This window comes from Bos indicus x Bos taurus, chromosome 3 (genome assembly GCF_003369695.1).
Source record: "Bos indicus x Bos taurus breed Angus x Brahman F1 hybrid chromosome 3, Bos_hybrid_MaternalHap_v2.0, whole genome shotgun sequence".
Taxonomy (NCBI): Eukaryota; Metazoa; Chordata; class Mammalia; order Artiodactyla; family Bovidae; genus Bos; species Bos indicus x Bos taurus.
The window spans coordinates 108,195,917-108,215,407 of record NC_040078.1 but is presented as its reverse complement, the minus strand read 5'-3'; the positions used below and the strand labels follow the sequence as shown (position 1 = coordinate 108,215,407).

Below are 19,491 nucleotides of genomic sequence, written 5' to 3'. Positions count from 1 at the left end.
GCCATTCTGAGACCTCTGGTTCCAAGACACCTCTTCCACCAGACGTGACGGAGGGGAGGCGGAGCCGAATCAGGGGCTGACGCACAGGGAGCCTGGTGAAATTTCTGGCTTCTGCCACCCCCTCACGAAGACGTAGATCTTGACACTGATTCTTCTCTCTCGCTAACAGATTTAGCGAGAAGGCATTTTAACCTTTTATTTTGAGACACAAACAACTGTCGCTGTTCTATGGTGCCCAGATCAAAACGAGAGACAAAACACTCCACACCTCTGATCCATTGTGATTTAGAAGTGCACTGTATGAGTTTCCTTTGTTATCGTGACCTTTCATGTGACTTTTGAGACTGTATTGAGTGCTGAATGTTTTCTCACAGCCATTACTGGGGCAGAAAAAGGGTCTTTCACCTGCAAGAACGAAAAGAGGTGTTAATTTCACCATAAAATCATTTCACTGGATTGAGACATCTACTTTCCCCTAACATAGGGAAGTAAATATGCTCATGAGGGTTCAAGTAATACACTGGATCAATTACCCACAAGTTAATCATCCCAGTCCTAAAATTTAATGGAGAACAAAGCACTGAGAATGGCCTGCTCCTAGGAAGTTAAAAGAGAAGCTAGTTTCTTTTTCCCCCCTCAGATTCTTTACTGAGTATCTCTGAATTGGTTTTATTTCTTAAGGTTAAGCTCCTGAGTCCAGTCTTTAGATCCTTTTTAACATCTGAGAGGAACTCAAACATTATAGGTGAAGGCCAACTGATTAGACTTGCTCTCTCCACAAAGCTGTACCAGTCTCGATGGAAACACACGTAATTTACTGGCTCAACGAAGGTTAAAAGATAAAAATTAGCCTAAACTCACCAGTATGTGTACGGACGTGAGTTTTAAGGTGGTGGCTTGCTGCAAATGCTTTTCCACAGCCATCATGATCACACCTAAGGAAGTTGTTTAAGCAGAAAGGATAGCAGTCATTAGCTAATCGACCTTCATCTTTAATATCTCTTGTAAATACAAACTTAAATTAAAACTGCTCAGAACACTATGATCAGATCGACAAAACAGGTTTTACAGGTAGGAATGATGACAGGTCCCTGGAAAAGTAAGGTGACAAATCTGGAATCAGAGGGAGAGGCTGGCCCAGGAAACGTGTTTCTTGTCCTACAGGTAAGGCACATGCTGAGAGCCCTAACAATAAAAGCCTTTTGATGAATGACACAATGGAATTCTATTGACAATGAGAATGCATATGGAAAATCTACTGTGGCAAATGAAACATAAGGAATATCAGTGATGGGTACAGAGGCTTTCACATAGGCACAGGGCCCGAAATACAAAGAGCAAAATCAGTTAGAATACACTGGCTACAATGTGATTATCGGTCATCTTCAGAGAACTTTTCTCTTTTACTTTCTTGATAACTAAAACTAGAGGTAATACTTCCCTCCTTAGGACTCCAAGGACATTTATCTACATGCTACTTTTATGGCACCTGTCATTCCCAATCTTATTTTATCTCTGTGTGCATACATTTGTTATCTCTTCTCCTAGATTGCAATTCCTTTGAGGGCAGGGTCCATGTAGTTCTTCACATCTGCTGTAGTTCTTGCACATAGCAGGCATTTGGTCACTATTTACATGAATGAATGCATACACTTATAAGCCAAAATATTTTATTTCTTTAAATAGAAAGCTTCTCTAAAGCATTTTACTTTTTAAGTACATAAAATCATTGCATCTAAAGCCCCATCTAACATTCAAGAAAAATTAGCAGTTTTAATCATGACAAAAACACGTGTAATTGAAGAGAAATCAGAATCCCCTTGATAGCCCTATGGGGAAAAAAGCAACCCAAGCTTCATAGCAGCTGGGAAGTAACCAACTAGGATCCAAACATTCTTGCCTTTAGAGGGGCCATGACTCAGAAATGTATCTGTAATTCTTAAAAAACACACTTCCATTTAACTGGTGTTTAAGAGTTGACTGTCCCTGAAGAGGTTCCGATTTTTAGATGTCCTAACAAGATGAGTGATTTGAGAATAGAAAGGCAGCATATTTAATGCCATGAATGTAACAGTAATCCCTCCTGCCTAAATTCAGAAACATGTTTATAGGCAGTTTTCAGTAATATATAGATATGTTATATTTAGGACAAATCCTTACAAACTGGTTACCTCATTAAAAACATCATATAATCACTCAAAGTTGTTTTTCAATCCCTGCTGAATGCCCAGAACCACACTATATGCTGTGAGCACAGGAGAAATTAGATGATACAACTCCTTCCTTCAAGCTTATATTTATACATGTATCAATTAAATATATGTGTGTTCACATATATATATATATATAAACGGAAATCTATAGATAAAAATGGATGCTCCTAGCACTGTTTACAATAGCTAGGACATGGAAGCAACCTAGATGTCCATCAGCAGACAAATGGATAAGAAAGCTGTGGTACATATACACAATGGAATATTACTCAGCTATTAAAAAGAATGCATTTGAATCAGTTCTAATGAGGTGGATGAAACTGGAGCCTATTATACAGAGTGAAGTAAGTCAGAAAGAAAAACATCAATACAGTATATTAACGCATATATATGGAATTTAGAAAGATGGTAATGATGACCCTATGTGAGAGACAGCAAAAGAGACACAGATGTAAAGAACAGACTTTTGGACTCTGTGGGAGAAGGCAAGGGTGGGATGATTTGAGAGAATAGCATTGAAACATGTATATTATCATATGTGAAACAGATCGCCAGTCCAGGTTCGATGCATGAGACAGGTGCTCAGGGCTGGTGCACTGGGATGACCCTGAGGGATGGGATGGGGAGGGAGGTGGGAGGGGGGTTCAGGACGGGGAACACACGTACACCCATAGCTGATTCATGTCAATGTATAGCAAACACCACTACAATACTGTAAAGTAATTAGCCTTCAATTAACATAAATTAATTACTTTTTTAAAAAAAGATGCTCCTATAATGTTTGTATGTACACATGACATATTACAAAGCAATAACCAAACAAGTGATTAAAAAAAAAAAAAAAAACAATTCTTGCACCACTAGCTTAAGTGTCTTTGCCCCTCATCCCTTCCTTCCCTCCTCACCTCTTCTTAGGAAGGTATCCTTGCTCCTGTGCTCAGAATCTCATTCTCATACTGTCTGGTTACCTGTTCTTTTCCACCAGAGCAGACTAAGGTTCTCAGGAGGAGAGCCTACGTGTTAGCATTTCTCTAGTACTGATGAGGGAGTTTCAGTAAGCGCTTCGTAAAAGTAAAGGGAAAGAATAAGGCAGAGAAGCCACCATCCACAGAGCAGGTAGAGACGCTCGTGGACCCCATCACCCCTCCCTCAGTCTGCAGTAGTTTATAGCTATCCTGGGGAGAGCAAACACTGCCCAGAGAACTAGCAAAGGGAATTTCCTTCCCATTCTGAAAAATACTAGAGTACATCAAGACACCCCCCTGAAACCTGGTCAGTGATAAACAGAAAACAGCAAGACCCACCGAAATGGCTTTTCTCCTGTATGGGTTCGAATGTGCTTCCTCAGATCACTGAGTGTGGTGAAGTACTTGCTGCAGCCTTCAGATTCACAGTTAAACGTCTTCCCTGTGTGAAGCCTCTGATGTGCTTTCAGCCTGCAAGATACCCCAGAGAAATCCCCTTTGTCATAATGCACACCAGAGCTTTCCCACGTCAGCTTAATGTGCATCAAGGTCAAGCACATAAGAATTCTAGTCATAATACACTAATACCAACATTTTGTGCTCAGAGAGAAATTCAAACAATTATACAGCAGAGTGGTGTGAGTGTGACCCTGAAGCCAGGCTGCCTGGGACTCAAATTCTGGTCTCCTCTACCAGAAGGGGATCTTGACCCAGTTACAAAACCTCTCTGCTTCCGTTGCCTTTGCGGCACACAGGACACTGCCTACCACGCAGTGAGTGCTTTTTAGGTGCACGTGCTCAGCTGTGTCCAACTCTTTGTGATCGTATGGACTGGAGCCCGCCAGTGTTAGCTATTATATTTGCTATGTGATAGCCAATGCTGAAGACTAATATAAGTCTCCTGATATAAACGGTAGAAAAGAGAAAGGGCTAATGAGCCGACCACTCCCCACTTCCTGAGGGTAGAAAAAAGTTAAATCTTCAAGTTGAGGCTGGGAAGGAAATCAAAGAATCCTTAATACCAAGCTCCTGAGCCGACAGGAGATATTATTCCATACCAACTACTAAATCCTCAGGCCGGGACATCATTCCGGGAGATACAAATCCAGGCACAAAGCTTCTCTGACTGTAACCGATCCAGGATGTGTCCATGTTTAAGTAACAGCTCCTCTGAGGAACTGCCAGCAGCTGAGCGCGGCTGCCCTCTTTAAAGCCCTGCATGGGAACGTGTGCACGCAGGGGGAGCGCCGCGGTCACGGCAGAGCCGGGCTCGGGGGCTGGCGGTGCTGGGCGTGGGGGTGCTGACCTGTACAGCGTGTTGAACGCCTTCTCACAGCCCTGCACGTCGCACTCAAATGGCTTCTCCTTCGTGTGCACCCGCACGTGGATCCTGAGGCTGTAGGAGGTGAGGAAGGCCTTGCCGCAGCCCTCCTGGTTACAGACGAAGGTGTACTCCCCTCGGTGGGTCTTCTGGTGGGTGCGCAGGTTGCCTGCTGTGCTGTAGGTGCGGGGACAGCCCTCAAAGGTGCACTGGTACCGCTTTACCTGGCAGACGGAGGACACCTCGTCAGTGGCACAACAGAGCTGCCCAGGGCCGAACTTCCCCGAGAGCTTGGCTCTCGGGAGAGGCAGGTGAGATACACAGGCTTCTGTCGTCGACACAGAAAGCACCCTCTAACACAAGTGGGGAAATCTTCCTGCTGAGCAAATTACACCGGGGCAACAAATGATGAGAGCAATGGGCAAGAGACAAGGCAGAGGCAGTTAAATACTCTAAACGAATATAAGACCGGTGTCCACTCAACACCCACCCGCTAAAGGTGGGCACATACTACTACACTCACCCACACTCACATATAATTTGACTTTAAGGTTTGACTCAACATCCTGTCCTCTGGGCCTGTAACCTGATGAGAACCAACCAATATAAAACTGAGTTTAAAACATTCTGAAATTTATATACTCAGTCATAGGTGTACTAGTTCAGTTATATACCAGCATAGTCTCTTCTATAACTTCAGATCTACAAAATGAAAAACGCGTATCACGAATCTCTGGGAATATCTGGCAGTATGGCGCTTCTCAAACTGCTCCTCTTGGTCCCCTTCCCGGAAAGCGTGCTCTCCACAGGAGCCTCCACTTCCCACAATGCCCATGGAACCACTCGGCAAGCTGCCTTCACCAGACGAAACCATGCTCTTGAGCTTGCTGGTGCTCAAGCTCTTTCCTCCGTCCCAATTTTCCTTTAGTATTGGAAAAAAATTTCTCATCGACGCCCACTCCTTCTGAAAACGTGTCCTACACCACAAAGCAATTCCATGGGGCTCTTTATCTTCTTCCCTGAGTCACTCACTCCTTTTCTTTAACTTCTACATATAGGTTCAGCCCAAAGCTTCTCTCTCATCTTCCAAACCTTCCCCATCTCTCTCCTGGGAAAGGGGAAGCAACACAGCCTTGGCTGAAGAAACATGAATACTGGTGCTTGGGTTCAGGACTTTGCGCAGGTCTTTCCATGTCTCTGAACTAAAGGTTCTTTATTTCTACACGGCAGAACTGAACGTCCTGCTGTCTCACGGTGCTTGTGAGCAGAACAAAGTGAGATAAAGCATCTGCGAAAAGACTGTCAATGTCCTGATGCTATTCATATCAAAGCGCTAGTTCTGCCTATTCTTCAGCTTTAGCAAACACCTTCCTCCTTCAGTCCTCATCGTTCTCCAAGCTTTAGTCTACTGCTCTCGCCACACTACTGGTATTCATTCAACAGTTAATGAACTCCTATATCCCAGGCAACAAGCTAGATACCACAGATAAAAAGGTGAACAAGACAAAAAGCTTTCCTTTTAAGGAGCATCATTTTAAGGAGGCCCATGTGCACAAATGATTATAGACTGTGCTGAGTTGGACGATGTACACACCCACGGTGCTTGGGAAGCGTAAAAAAGGGAAACCTAATCCTTCTCAGAAAGACTGGACTCAGTGAAGGCTTGGAAAGTGAGGCATTCTGTCTGAACTGAGGATGTGTTTTGGTTTGCCTGTTGGTCTATTTTTTAGGGATTAACTGAAAAAGTGTTCCTTAGACAAAGTGGACGAGATGGGCATTCCAGAATGAGGTAACACCTTGAGGACTACATGCAGAGATGAATGAGAACACTGGTCCAAGAGACCACAAACACACCTCGGTAGGTAAGAGACTGGAAAAAGAATCTAGAAAAATGAGTGAAGCCTCCTCAGGTAAGCTGTGAAGTAGAGGAACAGGACAACAGGGAGCCAAGATATCTTGGTTTTAACCAAGATAGCAACACAACCAGATGTGGGGTTTGCAAGAGATCATTCTGGAAGCCTACGGAAGATAAACTGGAAGGGTAAGCGAACAGAAGAAGGGGTAGCAGAGGTGAAGAGAGGGGGGACAACTGTCCAAGACAGAGGTGAGAAGAATCCAAACTAGGGAAGTGACGGGACTTCCCTGGCAGTCCAGGGGTTAAGACTCTGTGCTCCCAATTATAGGGGGCATGGGTTCAATCCCTGGTCAGGGAACTAAGATCCCGCATGCCCACACAGCACAAATAAATAAAGTGGCAGTGGACATTATGAAAGATGAATTCCAGAGAAAATAAAAGGGGGGAAATGGGTGGCTCTAGTGACAACTGTGTGCTGAGGCGTGGTAGCAATGGGGAAAGGCAAAGTCAAGATCAACTCCCAAGATTAGGGCCTGGATGACAAAACAGATGGTCACATACCAATTTTGGACTGGACAGAGGGTGGGGAGAAGTGATAAGTTGGGTTTGAGGTACTGCCAGGTACCTCAATGTCTAGTAGGAATGTCTAGTAGGCACACATAATAGGCTGGAAGCTACAAAATCAAGTCTAGCGCAGGAGTTTCTGGTACACAGATAATAGTTGCCTTTTCTATATAATAAAGCAGGCTGGTTCAAGGCCCAACTCTGCTACTTATTGTGTAACTTTGGGAAAATTACTTAAGCCAAGTCTCCAGCCCCTATTTACAACATGAAGGAAAGAAAATCAATCTTTTTGGGGTTGTTATAAGGATTAGGGATAATTCATGTAAAGTATTTCAACATAGGGACTGGCATACAGTAGATGCTCAATAAAATCTTGGCCACGAGGCCAAAGGACGGGCTCCTGAACGTCAGCAATGTTTAGGGAACTGGTAAAAAGAAGCGACGCCATTGATGGGTGAATGGGTAACATGACTGGGGAACTGGGAAGAGAATGCAAAGGAGATGGACGTCACAGAAGCCAAAAGATAAAAGGTCTTAAGGAAAAGAGAATGGTCAGGATGTTTTCAGAGAAAACAAGGAATATAGGAAGGACTAGGGAAAGTGTAGGCTCCAGCAGCTAGGAATTCACCAAGGACTCAGCAAGACTAGTTTTAATGGACTGACAAAGCCAGAAGTCTGGCTTAAGGTGAATCATGAAAGGCAGGGATAGAGGCTGGAGGTGCAGAGTGGCAGCACCACAATGGACCTCTGACTTGATGAAGTCTTGTCTGTTTGAAGGAAGATAGGTTTTGAGCATATTTGGAAGGAAAATGGTCCTGGAAGAAAGAAGCTGAGGATCTGGGAGGAACATAAAGATGACAAGGATATTTAAAAGCCCGGGTGGAGGGAAAGGCCTGAGGTAGGGAGGAGGACATCCAGTTTCAGAGAAGGAGGATCTGATGTTAGGATGCGGCGACTCAAGGGCCTTTTGGGCCACGTGGTCTCTCTTACAGCTACTCAACTCCACTGCTGTATGTAGGTGGAAATAACAGTCTGTTGTTGTTTAGACACTAAGTTGTGTCTGACTCTTTTGCAACCCCATGGACTGTGGCCTGCCAGGCTCCTCTGTCCATGGGATTCTCCAGGCAAGAATACTGGAGTGGGCTGTCATTTCCTTTCCCAGGGCATCTTCCTGACCCAGGGTTTGGGCAGACTCTTTACCACTGAGCCATCTGGGAAGCACCGAAAGTAACCACAGAGTACATAAACGGACAAGCAAGGCTGGGCTCCAAATAAACTGTATTTATGGACAAGGAGATCTGAATTTCATCATTTTCATATATCATGAAATAATGTTCTTTGGATTAAAAATAATTTTTAAATGTGAAAACCATTCTACACAAACAGGCATCTGTTTGCCAAACCCTGAAAACCTGTGGGGGTGGGGAGGGAGGGGCCCCGAGTCCTCCCATCTCCCTTGGGCTCCAGGTCCTTCTCTCAAAAGCCCAATCCCTAGTAGGATTTTGCACAGGATTTTTGTTCCCCAGACAAGGGTTCTCCTGCTCATACACCCCTTTCCCTTCCCTAGGCCACACCAGAGGTGCTCCATAAATACCGGCTGAATTGAACTATTGATCAGGCATTCTCATGTCTCAGGGTCTAGTTTTGAAGCTAATCACCACCAGATTTATTCTAAAACAGTGCACACACATGCCATTTCCCTGCTCAAATGGTAAAGTCCCAATTCCCCAGCCTTGTATTCAAACTCCTTCAAGGTCCTCTTCAGGCCAGCAGCGGAGAACTGTTAAGGCCCACAGGGACAGTACCCTCTTCCCTAACTGCAACACTAGAGTCCCACTAGAAAGGAAATGTCCAGTTCCTTTCTTCTCTGCTTTTCCCAATCTCTTCCACTCAAGCTTCACCACCACCAGGCCCTCCGCTACCATTCCATACCTACGTGACAGTGCCCTTCTCTGAATTCCAACAATATTTAACTATACCACTCACTTGACACTTAGCTTACACAGTTAACTATCCTCTCATGCACATGTCCTGATTTCTCAAGACGGAAAACCTCTTTGGCACTTCGAGATAGAGATTTCAAAATGATCACTGACCAGGGAGGAGAACCATGACTGTGAATGCTCTAATTAAGGAGTCTGTAAGTCTCAGTCATAGAGCTTATGACAGTGGTGAATGACAAGAGCAGAATTTCCTTCTTAAGATGCTATAGCGGTTGATAACTTCCTAAGTAACAAGTGAAATTAATTACTCATTCCCGTCTCTCTGCCCTGCCAACCACTGCTCTCATCTAGGTTTTCTTACTTGGCCAATTCAAGCTTCCATTAAGTGTTCCTTCCTCAGGAACCTGTTCCCTGACCCATTCCTACCCCCTCCCCGAATGAGAAGAGGTATCCTTATTATAGGGGCTTCCCAGTTGGCTCAGCGGTAAAGAATCTGCCTTCCAAGCAGAAGACGGAAGTTCGATCCTTGGGTTGGGAAGATCCCTCAGAGAAGGAAATGGCAACCCACTCCAGTATTCTTGACTTGGAAATCTCATGAACAGAGGAGACTGGTGGGCGACAGTCCATGGGGTCACAAGAGTTGAACCCGACTCATCGACTAAACAACAATTCTTATTACAGGTTTTCATGGCATCCTGGGCTTCCCTGGTGGCTCAGACGGTAAAGAATCCGCCTGCAGTGCGGGAGACCTGGGTTCAATTCCTGGGTTGGGAAGATCCCCTGGAAGAGGGCAGGGCATGGCCGCCCACTCCAGTATTCTTGCCTGGAGAATCTCCATGGACAGAGGAGCCTGGTGGGCTACCGTCCACAGGGTTGCAAAGAGTCAGACACAACTAAGCGACTAAGCAGAGCACATGGCATCCTGATGTCTTTAAAGCACAGAATACCAGTAAGATGAAATAATCATATAGCTAAATAATTTACATAATTATTTGTTTAGATGCTAGGCACAGCAGTAGCTGGAGAACAGAAAGCACCAAGCAGACATCTGTAAAGTTAAACAATGAACCGCTCCTCTCCAGTGAGACTGTAGTAGGCTCCAGGAGAGCAAGGACCACGTCCAGCTCGACCAGTTCACTGTCACAGCCTCAGGCACCAGCCTCTGGAGAAGTGACTTAGACTTGTTGAGTGAAGGAACAGATGACTAAACAAACAAAACTAAACCAACAGGACTCATTGTTGAGGAAAGTAGGGGCAAGGGCTCTAAGTAACAAAGGGACAGAGTTTCAAGGAGGAGGGTCAACCAGGTCAAATTTAGCAGAGGTGACTGAGGAAGCATTTCTTAAGACTCAGCTCACAAGATCAGAACTAGTCCAGCAAGACTAGTGAAGGGTAAGAGCAGAAGCCAGGACTTACCAGGCTGAGAAGCTGGGGGAAACAGAGGAGATGGAGATAATGAATAAAACTACTCTTACACAAAACAGCGGAGGGGAGAGACCGGGGAGAGGACACAGCCTGAGGAAGGTGTGTGGATTTAATGGTGGGACACATGGCTGTCAAAGCAAGTGCTCCCCAGTACTACACTGAACAAGTGTGCAATCTCACCCTGTCTGGAAGAAGGCAGTAAATGCAAGTGCCAATACTGTCTTTGAGAATCGTTTTTAAACAGCATCGAATATCACAAAAAGGGAAAACAAACCACCTCAAACTGGATCAGAGCAGGAAGTTGCAAAAAACCTCCTTACTCAGCAGACGTATTGCAACATTTGGTACATTTAAATACAATTAAAGTTTTTCACGCGTGTACGCATTCAAAAAAAGTTCTGTTCCAGGGATTATATTGCCCAGGAGATAGGAATACAGAAAAAATGGCTCCTGCTCTCTAGAAGCTCAAAGTCGAGAAGAGACCCAGACAAGAACAATAGGGTATGAGGAAATGTACAGATGTTAGAATATAGGGAAATATAGAGAAAAAGACTAAGAAAAACCCAGGAGGCAGCAGGAGAAGGGGACGACAGAGGATGAGATGGTTGTATGGCATCACCAACTTGATGGACATGAATTTGAACAAGCTCCAGGAGTTGGTGATGGACAGAGAAGCCTGGCGTGCAGTCCATGGGGTCGCCAAGAGTCAGACACGACTGAGCGACTGAACTGAACTGAACTGAACTGACTGAAGAAAAACTCAAGCTTGGGGATGACTAAAAAGAACAACTTCTCAAAGGAGGTGTTGCCCAACCTGAATTTAAAGAACTTGCTGCTGCTGCTGCTGCTAAGTCGGTTCAGTTGTGTCCGACTCTGTGCCACCCCATAGACGGCAGCCCACCAGGCTCCCTCGTCCCTGGGATTCTCCAGGCAAGAACAGTGGAGTGGGTTGCCATTTCCTTCTCCAATGCGTGAAAGTGAAAAGTGAAAGTGAAGTCGCTCAGTTGTGTCTGACTCTTAGCGACCCCATGGACTGCAGCCTACCAGGCTCCTCCGTCCATGGGATTTTCCAGGCAAGAGTACTGGAGTGGGGTGCCATTGCCTTCTCTGTAAAGAACTTGAGGGACACATAATTAACTGGCCTGTCAAAATTAACCAGAGTAGGGGACTTCCCTGGTGGTGCAGTGGATAAGAATCTGCCTGCCAATGCAGGGGACACAGGTTCGATCGCTGCTGATCTGGGAAGATCCCACATTCAGCAGAGCAACTCAGCCCGAGCGCCTAGAGACCGTGTTTCACAACAAGAGGAGCCACTGCAGTGAGCAGCCTGTGCACCGCAACCACAGAGTAGCCCCCACTCTCCGCAACTAGAGAAAAGCCCGTGTACAGCAAAGAAGACCTGGTGCAGCCAAAAACAAACAAACAATTTTAAAAATTAAAAAAAAATTTTTAAGAAATTAACTAGAGTACCTGTAATATGAACATGTCACCAAAGATTCCATTGGAAAACACATTTCTCCAAAAGAGCTTAAGTACTGCATCACTTAAACAGCTGCTGATTAGGGAGTTAGGGAGCTCAGATACAGCACAGGTTGGGATCACTGAGGATGGGGTCTAATGTTTCATAAAGGGCTGCTGCTGCTAAGTCACTTCAGTTGTGTCTGACTCTGTGCAACCCCATAGACGGCAGCCCACCAGGCTCCCCCGTCCCTGGGATTCTCCAGGCAAGAACACCGGAGTGGGTTGCCATTTCCCTCTCCAATGATGAAAGTGAAAAGTGAAGGCGAAGCCACTCAGTTGTGTCCGACTCGCAGCAACCCCAGGGACTGCAGCACCAGGCTCCTCCATCCATGGGATTTTCCAGGCAAGAGTACTGGAGTTGGGTGCCATTGCCTTCTCCGTTCATAAAGGGCAGGAGGCATAAAAGTTTTCAGATGTTGACTTATAAAGTGCTCTGAGTAGTTCTAGAATAGAGAAATATTTAACAAAGATGATTTTGCCCTTGTAAGTTAATAGAAGCAGAGAAGGAAAGGTGAAATGAGATAAGCAAAAATAAGAAAATTAAACACTGGAATTCTAGAAGAAAATAGCTTCAAAAAAAATTCAGAAGTGGGACTTTCCTAGCGTCCAGTGGTTAAGACGCCACTGCAGGGGGTGTAGGTTCAATCCCTCGTCAGGGAACTAAGCTCCCCACGTGGTGCACGGGAGGGAAAAAAAAAATCAAGAAGAGAAAAAAAGCTGAGTTTCTGCTGGAGGAAAAAGAAATGAGTCCAGCAGAATTAGATCCCACACACACTAAAAGCGCCATTGTCAGTAAGGAAAGGGAGTCTCTGATTCTGAACACCGAGCACCTGAACATACTTATAAATCAATCCTCAGCCTGGCTCTGCCCCTTCCTTCCCATCCCTCTCCCCAGCAACTCTCTCCCCACACTGTCAGTGATCTCTTCTCTCCCATTCCATCAAATGCAACCAAAGAGCTCGAAGGAGAAATGGAAGAGCTCTGCACTGCCCACCACAGAGCTGAATTCACATACTGTCTCCATGCCTCAACCCTGTACCTTTAGGGAACCAGTGCCACCCTGCTGCCCTTCATGTCTCAGCCCTTCTCATAGCTAATGGGCTTCATTGTACGATTCTTGCCTCAGATCATTACGAAAATACAAAACTATCAGAATCCTGAACACAGTGCCTGATACGTAGCAGGCACTCAAAAGATGCCAGCCACCTAACCCTCTTGCCACTGCCAGCAAAACAGGAGTCCTCATTCTTTAGCTGTAAGAGCCCTGAGCTTCTGAAATAAGTAAGTCATGGGGATGTAGTGCACAGCATGGTAACTACAGTTAATAGATATGTATAGTCTATCTAAAAGTTGCTGACACGGTAGATTTTTAAAGTTCTCATCACGAGAAAAAAAATGGTAACTAGACTTATTATGGTGATCATTTGTAATATTTGCAAATACGGAATCATTATATTGCATGTCAACTTTATCTCAATTGTAAAAAGTTTTTTAAAACAATATTTAAAAAGAGTCCCACCTTTGCCTGGTACCCCAACTGCCCACCAGGGAAGGAAGTTTGGGGGGCCTGCTCTCAGTAAGGCCAAGAAGCCCAAGGGAGGAGGGTGAATGTATGGACGGTTACCTGTGGCAAGGGCTGCACCCAGAGCCCCTGCAGAGGGACTACGAACATGTTCTCCTTGTAAAACATGGTTCTAAATGGTGGGTCACATTCCACAACTGTATTAATAAGACAGTTCAGCAAGTCAAGGGTGACTGGGCTCCAGGGTACCCAAACACACAATCTATAATGCTGTTTCAGGAGAAAACGCTTCCCAAAGAGTTCCAAACAAAAACAGTTTAACCTTTTCTTCAACAGGAGGATACGTCCTTCCATACGTCCTTCAAGAACCATGTGGGGGACTTCCCTGGTGGTACAGTGAATAAGATGCCACTTGCAGATGCAGGGGACACAGCTTCAATCCCTGGTCCGGGAATATGCCATGTGCCACTGAGCAACTGAGCCCATGTGCCAAAACCACTAAATCCACATGGTAGAGCCTGGGAACCGCAACTACTCAAGCCTGCACGCCCTAGAGCCCATGCTCCACAAGAAGAGAAGTCACTTCGAGGACAAGCTCGTGCACTGCAAAAAAGAGGAGCCCTCTCAACTCCGAAACTAGAGAAAGCCTGAGCGCAGCAACAAAGAGCCGGTGCTGCCAGAAGTAAATTTTTTTAAAAAGGAAGAAAAAAGAACCACGTGGGCCTTTAGGAAGAGCGGACCTTCACCAAGCCACCACCAGGCACCAGGCACGATCCTGGACGTTTTATGCACCCCCTGTTGTGCATGTATAACTGAATAAATCTTATTTCACCTTCACAAAAAGTGACAAGATATTTCTATTTCAATTTTACAAAAGAGGAAACGGAGCAGCTTGCCCAAGGCCACTTAGTATATACCAGAACAAAGATGGGACCGAGGTCTAACTTATCCCTGTGTACATCACAGAGGAAACAATTTTAAGAAAAAGCTAGATTTAAATAAAAGAAAAACATGAACATTCAGATTCTTTCTCCAATGTCCTACATCGAAATATTAGCAATACTCAACAGGTACAGCCTATGTACGATGTAAATCTGAGAACTGTTATTCCTGCAGCATTATGCTGGAAAACCAGTTGGAATGTAAAGCCACCCTGGTCTCTCTTCCAAGCCAGTGGGCCTCAGTGATGGAAATGCTGATGGCTGAGAAGAAGTATGTGACACGCAAGCGGCATGCAGGAGAGAGCGCTCAACTGGCTTCATCTGCTGGCAAGGGAAAATGCTTCCAGCCCTGGTTTCCTACCGAACGCTGCGCCTTCGGCCTCAGCGGTCTTCCTTCCGGACCCCCCAGAGTCCCTCAGGGCAGGGATTATTTCTTTGTCCTTCCTGATATTTGACAAACGCTGATGATACTCAATAAATAAAAGCTTATGGAAAGAATGAACAGATCCTCAACACTAGCATTTCAAGCAGAAACTGTCTCTGTCCTAGTTCTGCAGGGCAATTCTGTGAGAGTTCACAAGGGAACCTGTAAAGGAATATAATCACGGTGTGCAAAGACTAAAAGTGGGCGGGTCCCCTCTGCAGAGTCAGCAGCAACCTGGTTTGTCTCAGAGGATCCTCACACGGCCGTAGGGATTCATAATGAGCAATGAGATTGGAACTGGGTCCCCACGGTAAAGGGCACATCGCAAAAAGGCTTTGAAACACTGGAGTCAAATTTTCCCCCTTATTCTATATCTTAAATTTGTCACACTAAAAAAAAAAAAAGATCTCTTGGAATGTCACTGACCAACATAGCAAGCAACCCAATTCATTAAGCATCCCTATAGCTGTGCTTCTTGGCAGAAAAATATATTTTCTCCCAATCAATGCTCTGGGACACTCTGGTGCATCATAAAGAGCATATTTGGTATGTGACTCCTGGGTTTCTTCACCCTTCTTGGCCAACCATGCAGCAGAGAAGTGCAAGGTCAGTTCAGGGGTGCGGGGAGACACATTCACTGATGTGGTTCAGAGGAAGTAACCCGACAGTCCTGAAAAGGTCTTGGGAAGGGCATAGCTGTAAAAAAGCTTAGGAAACCAAGTGACTGCATGAACCGACGAAAGGAAACACAGCTGCTTAGAAACCTGGAGTAAAAAGGTATTAAAGGAGCAATTCTTAAGAATGCTGACCCTGAGAATGACAGGCTGTCATTCTGACAGGTCAGAGTGACGATGTTCTGATTTGCGAGCTTCTAAATCATTGACTCGATGAACTTAAGTCTTAGCACACTCTGGGAGATAGGGAAGGACAGGGAAGACTGGTGCACTGCCATCCATGGGGTCGCAAAGAGTCGGACACAGCTTAGCAACTGAACAACAATAACAAGTCAACAGGCAGACAGCAGCAAAGCAGCAAGTACAAGAATAAGACAGGTGCACTTTGGGTGGGAATGACCAGTGGCCCTGCGGAAAAAGGGAGGATCTGCAGCAAGGCTCTGGCTGGTTTCTTTTTGCACAAAACAAGCACAAGGGAGAAAAAAATGGAGTAACAGGTAAGCCAACCACACACTATAGCAAACAATGGAACAATCTAAGGTAAACAGGAAAATCAAGCCAGAATCTGACTCAGAAAACAAGCTGCTTAGGAAGCCAAGAAGACTAGCTATCAAATAATTTGATTTCTTAAGAGTAACACCTGGGCATAGAGATGCAGAAAAAGACCACGGTTTTTTGTCGTTTTTTTTTTAAAGGTGGAGGTGGGGGGAATGTAAAGAAATCATGAAGAATGTTATCAGTCAGTCATAAACATTGGCCTCTTCATACCAATTAAATGGATTTAAATGCCAAGAAATAAAAGAACATCGCTGTTACAACGAAAGCTACATTTATGATGGTGCTCCAGGAAGGCGACTCTACTGAATGTCTGGTCATTTAGCACAACTTTCAAAGACTGAAAGCCACTGTAGCTTCTCCCTCAACCCCCAGCCAACCCCACACCTAATGATTTCAATGCGTTTCTAGAACCTTCCATGTAGGTCTCATGGATAGAATGGGAAAACATGGTGGGAGGAAAAGAAAGCACAGTGGGCTAAACCCATGGTGGACTGAACAAGGCACTTGTCTTATTCAACATGATTATCAAGGATCAAAAGACATGAATGGTAAACCAGGCTTGCAAGCTGGACGGAGTGGAAAAGTGACAGCTCGTATCACTGGTTGCATAACCCTCCCTTCCCTACCATCTCCTCCTTTTCTGCCTAGATCAGCATTCCCAAAACGTGTTCCACAGAACACTGACCATGGAAATAAGACCTGGAAAGATGATTTCGCAAGTTCAAAATAATTGGAGAATTCTGCATTTCCTTCCTTCTTGGTTATTATCAAAAGCTCTTGAGAAATCCCATATTCATAAACAAATCTCTGTCTTGATTTAACTTAAATGTTTCCCAAACATCTGCTCTTGAAAAACTCTCACATAGTAATCATTAACTGAGGATGGCCCGAAGTTTAGGCCCTGAGCCATGCTCAGATTTCCTCTGCTAAAACAATGATCCAATCCCCTTACTTACTACTGCCTCATCACTTTTCCTCCTCCAACTACCCTATTTAAAAAAAGAGAGAGAGAGAGAGAGAAACCCTGATGCTTCCTGCCTCCTGTTTCCTCACCACCCACTCACTTCTCCATCATTTGAAATCTGGCCTCAGCCTCCGGTGCACGTCTTCCCACGAGGTGATCAACTGCACAAGCAGCAGAACTAATGGCTCATCTTCAGCCCCTCGATCCCTCTTCAGGGTCACAAAAGAATATTCATATTTCTGAAGTCCCTCTTCCCTCAGCTTCCACAGCATTGTGTGTTCCACCCATCTCTGGGACTATGTGATCTCTGGTTCCTCTTTCTCTTTCTAACCCTTAAATTCTCAGAACAAGTCTTACTTCTTCTCCTTAGGTTATTTGCCCACAGTTTGAACTACTGCACTTTCATGGATCCACAATTCTCATCCCAAACCCCTTCCTTGACTTCAGATCCACATTTCCAAACAGCTTCTCAATTTGTTCACTTGACTTTCCTCCAAGTACTATACATTCAATATACTCCAACCAGTTCACCAGTTTCCCCACCAAATATTCTCCTCTTCCTCCCCTCTTGATCCCTGTTAATGGAATCACCATTCTTAGAGGGCAAGGGGGACAGGAGAGTTAGCTGCTTTCTCCTCAGCCTGCATAGAGCACTCTGAAGAGGCCTCAAAGTACCTATCACAGTGGACATGAACTACTTAACTCACTGCTGAGATCTGAAGCTCCATGAGTCATCTGTGTGGCCACTGTGCTAAGAGAGAGAAGACACTCAACATGCTTACGCTATGCTATGCTAAGTCACTTCAGTCGTGTCCGACTCTGTGTGACCCCATAGATGGCAGCCACCAGGCTCCCCCATCCCTGGGATTCTCTAGGCAAGAACACTGGAGTGGGCTGCCATTTCCTTCTCCAATGCAGGAAAGTGAAAAGTGAAAGGGAAGTCGCTCAGTCGTGTCTGACTCTTAGCGACCCCATGGACTGCAGCCTACCAGGCTCCTCCATCCATGGGATTTTCCAGGCAAGAGTACTGGAGTGGGGTGCCATTTAAATCCTTTGAATCAGACTCAATTTACCACTCGTTCTTCAAATTTCAATAATAAACCACATTCTCTTATACGTCAACACAAGCTCTGGATTCTTTCCATGTTAACCTTCATCAGACTCAAAGGAAATCCCAAACCTAAACTGAAACCATCTTCTAACCAGGCAATCAAGCTGCCACGGCTATCAGAGCAACATTTCTAAAATGCTACTCTAACCACATCACTCCTTGGCTCAGACACCTTCAGTGCACTTCCAGAACACAGTCCAGACCCGCTGCATGCTATCACTGCCTTCCACGTCTGGATGTCTGCTATCTTTTCATTCTTCTCTTCCACAGCTCCCTGTGTTCTAGTCTAGGGGTAGTCTAGGAAACCCAACGCCTGTTTTCTCCTGTAAGTAGAATTTTACTGGAATACAGCTAATTGACATTTAGGGCCAGACAATTAATTGTTTGTTGTAGGGGGCTCTCCTGTGTACTAGAATGTTTAACAGGATCTTTGGACTCTACCCAATAGGTTCCAGTAACATTTCCCCAAGGTGACAACCAAAAATGTCCTCAGACATTGCTAAATGTTTCCTGGGGGACAAAACTATCCCCAGCTAAGAAACAACAGTCTAGAGATTTTCAAGTGTCAGCTAACAGTAAGATGTCATTGCCAATAAAATACAGGCCATATAGTAATTGTAGTACAGTGTCCAGATGAAGAGATAAGAGTCGCATGGTATTTGGTGCCAGCTGACTCACACTTCTGAGACTGTCTTCAATTACAAATTTTAAGGACTCCGGAAAATTGGAACTCATACAATGAAAAGTGACCAGGATGCTGAGAAACTAGGGGAAGATGTCATAAGAGGGACACTAAAGTCAGTGGAGAAGATGTAGAGAAACCCATGATCTTTAACTACCTTAATGGGTTGCCCTCTGTGGAAGGTTTAGCTCACTGCTCAGAAAGGAAGATCTAGAACCAGCGGGCAGCAGCTGCAGGAAGGCAGATTCTTGGCTTCATACAAGCCAAAGCTTTCTAACAATCAGAGCTGGCCAACAAACTTTGTATTAGGCTGAACTGTGGAACACTGTGCTCTCATCATCCTGGAGGTATGCAAGCAGAGACCAGAGAAACTGCTGCAGAGAGATTTCTGCATGAGGTGGGAGGTATGACACGATGGTCTCACTAGGTCTCCCTTCCAGCTCTGAGATTCTAAGCCTAGCAAAGGAAAACCATATGCCACGAATCAAATTCTCCAGTTTCAAGACCTGAATTACAGTAAAAGAGAAAAGTATTTTGCAAAATGATTTATCCAATGGCTGTTTAGCAACATCTGACAGTTAGTCCCTGGCATTTTAACTACCAGGGATCTACGAGTTGACCTGCAATTAGTTCCTGGAAAATGTATATCACTACCTTTAAACCACATCTTTTACTCTGCTAATTATCACCACTTTGTATCAAGCTTTACAGTTTTCAAAGCACTGTAAGAATGAGTTACCTTACGCGCACTAGCTAAACACAAGCATGAAAACTTTTAGATATACGGCCTCTTGCTCGAGTTTCTTAC

General features: G+C 44.9%; 1 protein-coding gene across 2 annotated transcripts in view; it reads right to left on the bottom strand.

Moving 5' to 3' along the window:
- The window catches only part of MTF1 (metal regulatory transcription factor 1), a 40,496-nt gene that overhangs the window by 18,306 nt on the left and 2,699 nt on the right, over positions 1-19,491 (bottom strand). For both annotated transcript variants that reach the window (XM_027537776.1, XM_027537777.1), the window contains exons 3-6: positions 4,485-4,723; positions 3,518-3,649; positions 862-935; positions 269-405 (exon numbers count right to left, since the gene is read on the bottom strand). In XM_027537776.1, coding sequence (XP_027393577.1) covers positions 269-405; positions 862-935; positions 3,518-3,649; positions 4,485-4,723 — 582 coding nt within the window. The remainder of the gene's footprint in view (positions 1-268; positions 406-861; positions 936-3,517; positions 3,650-4,484; positions 4,724-19,491) is intronic.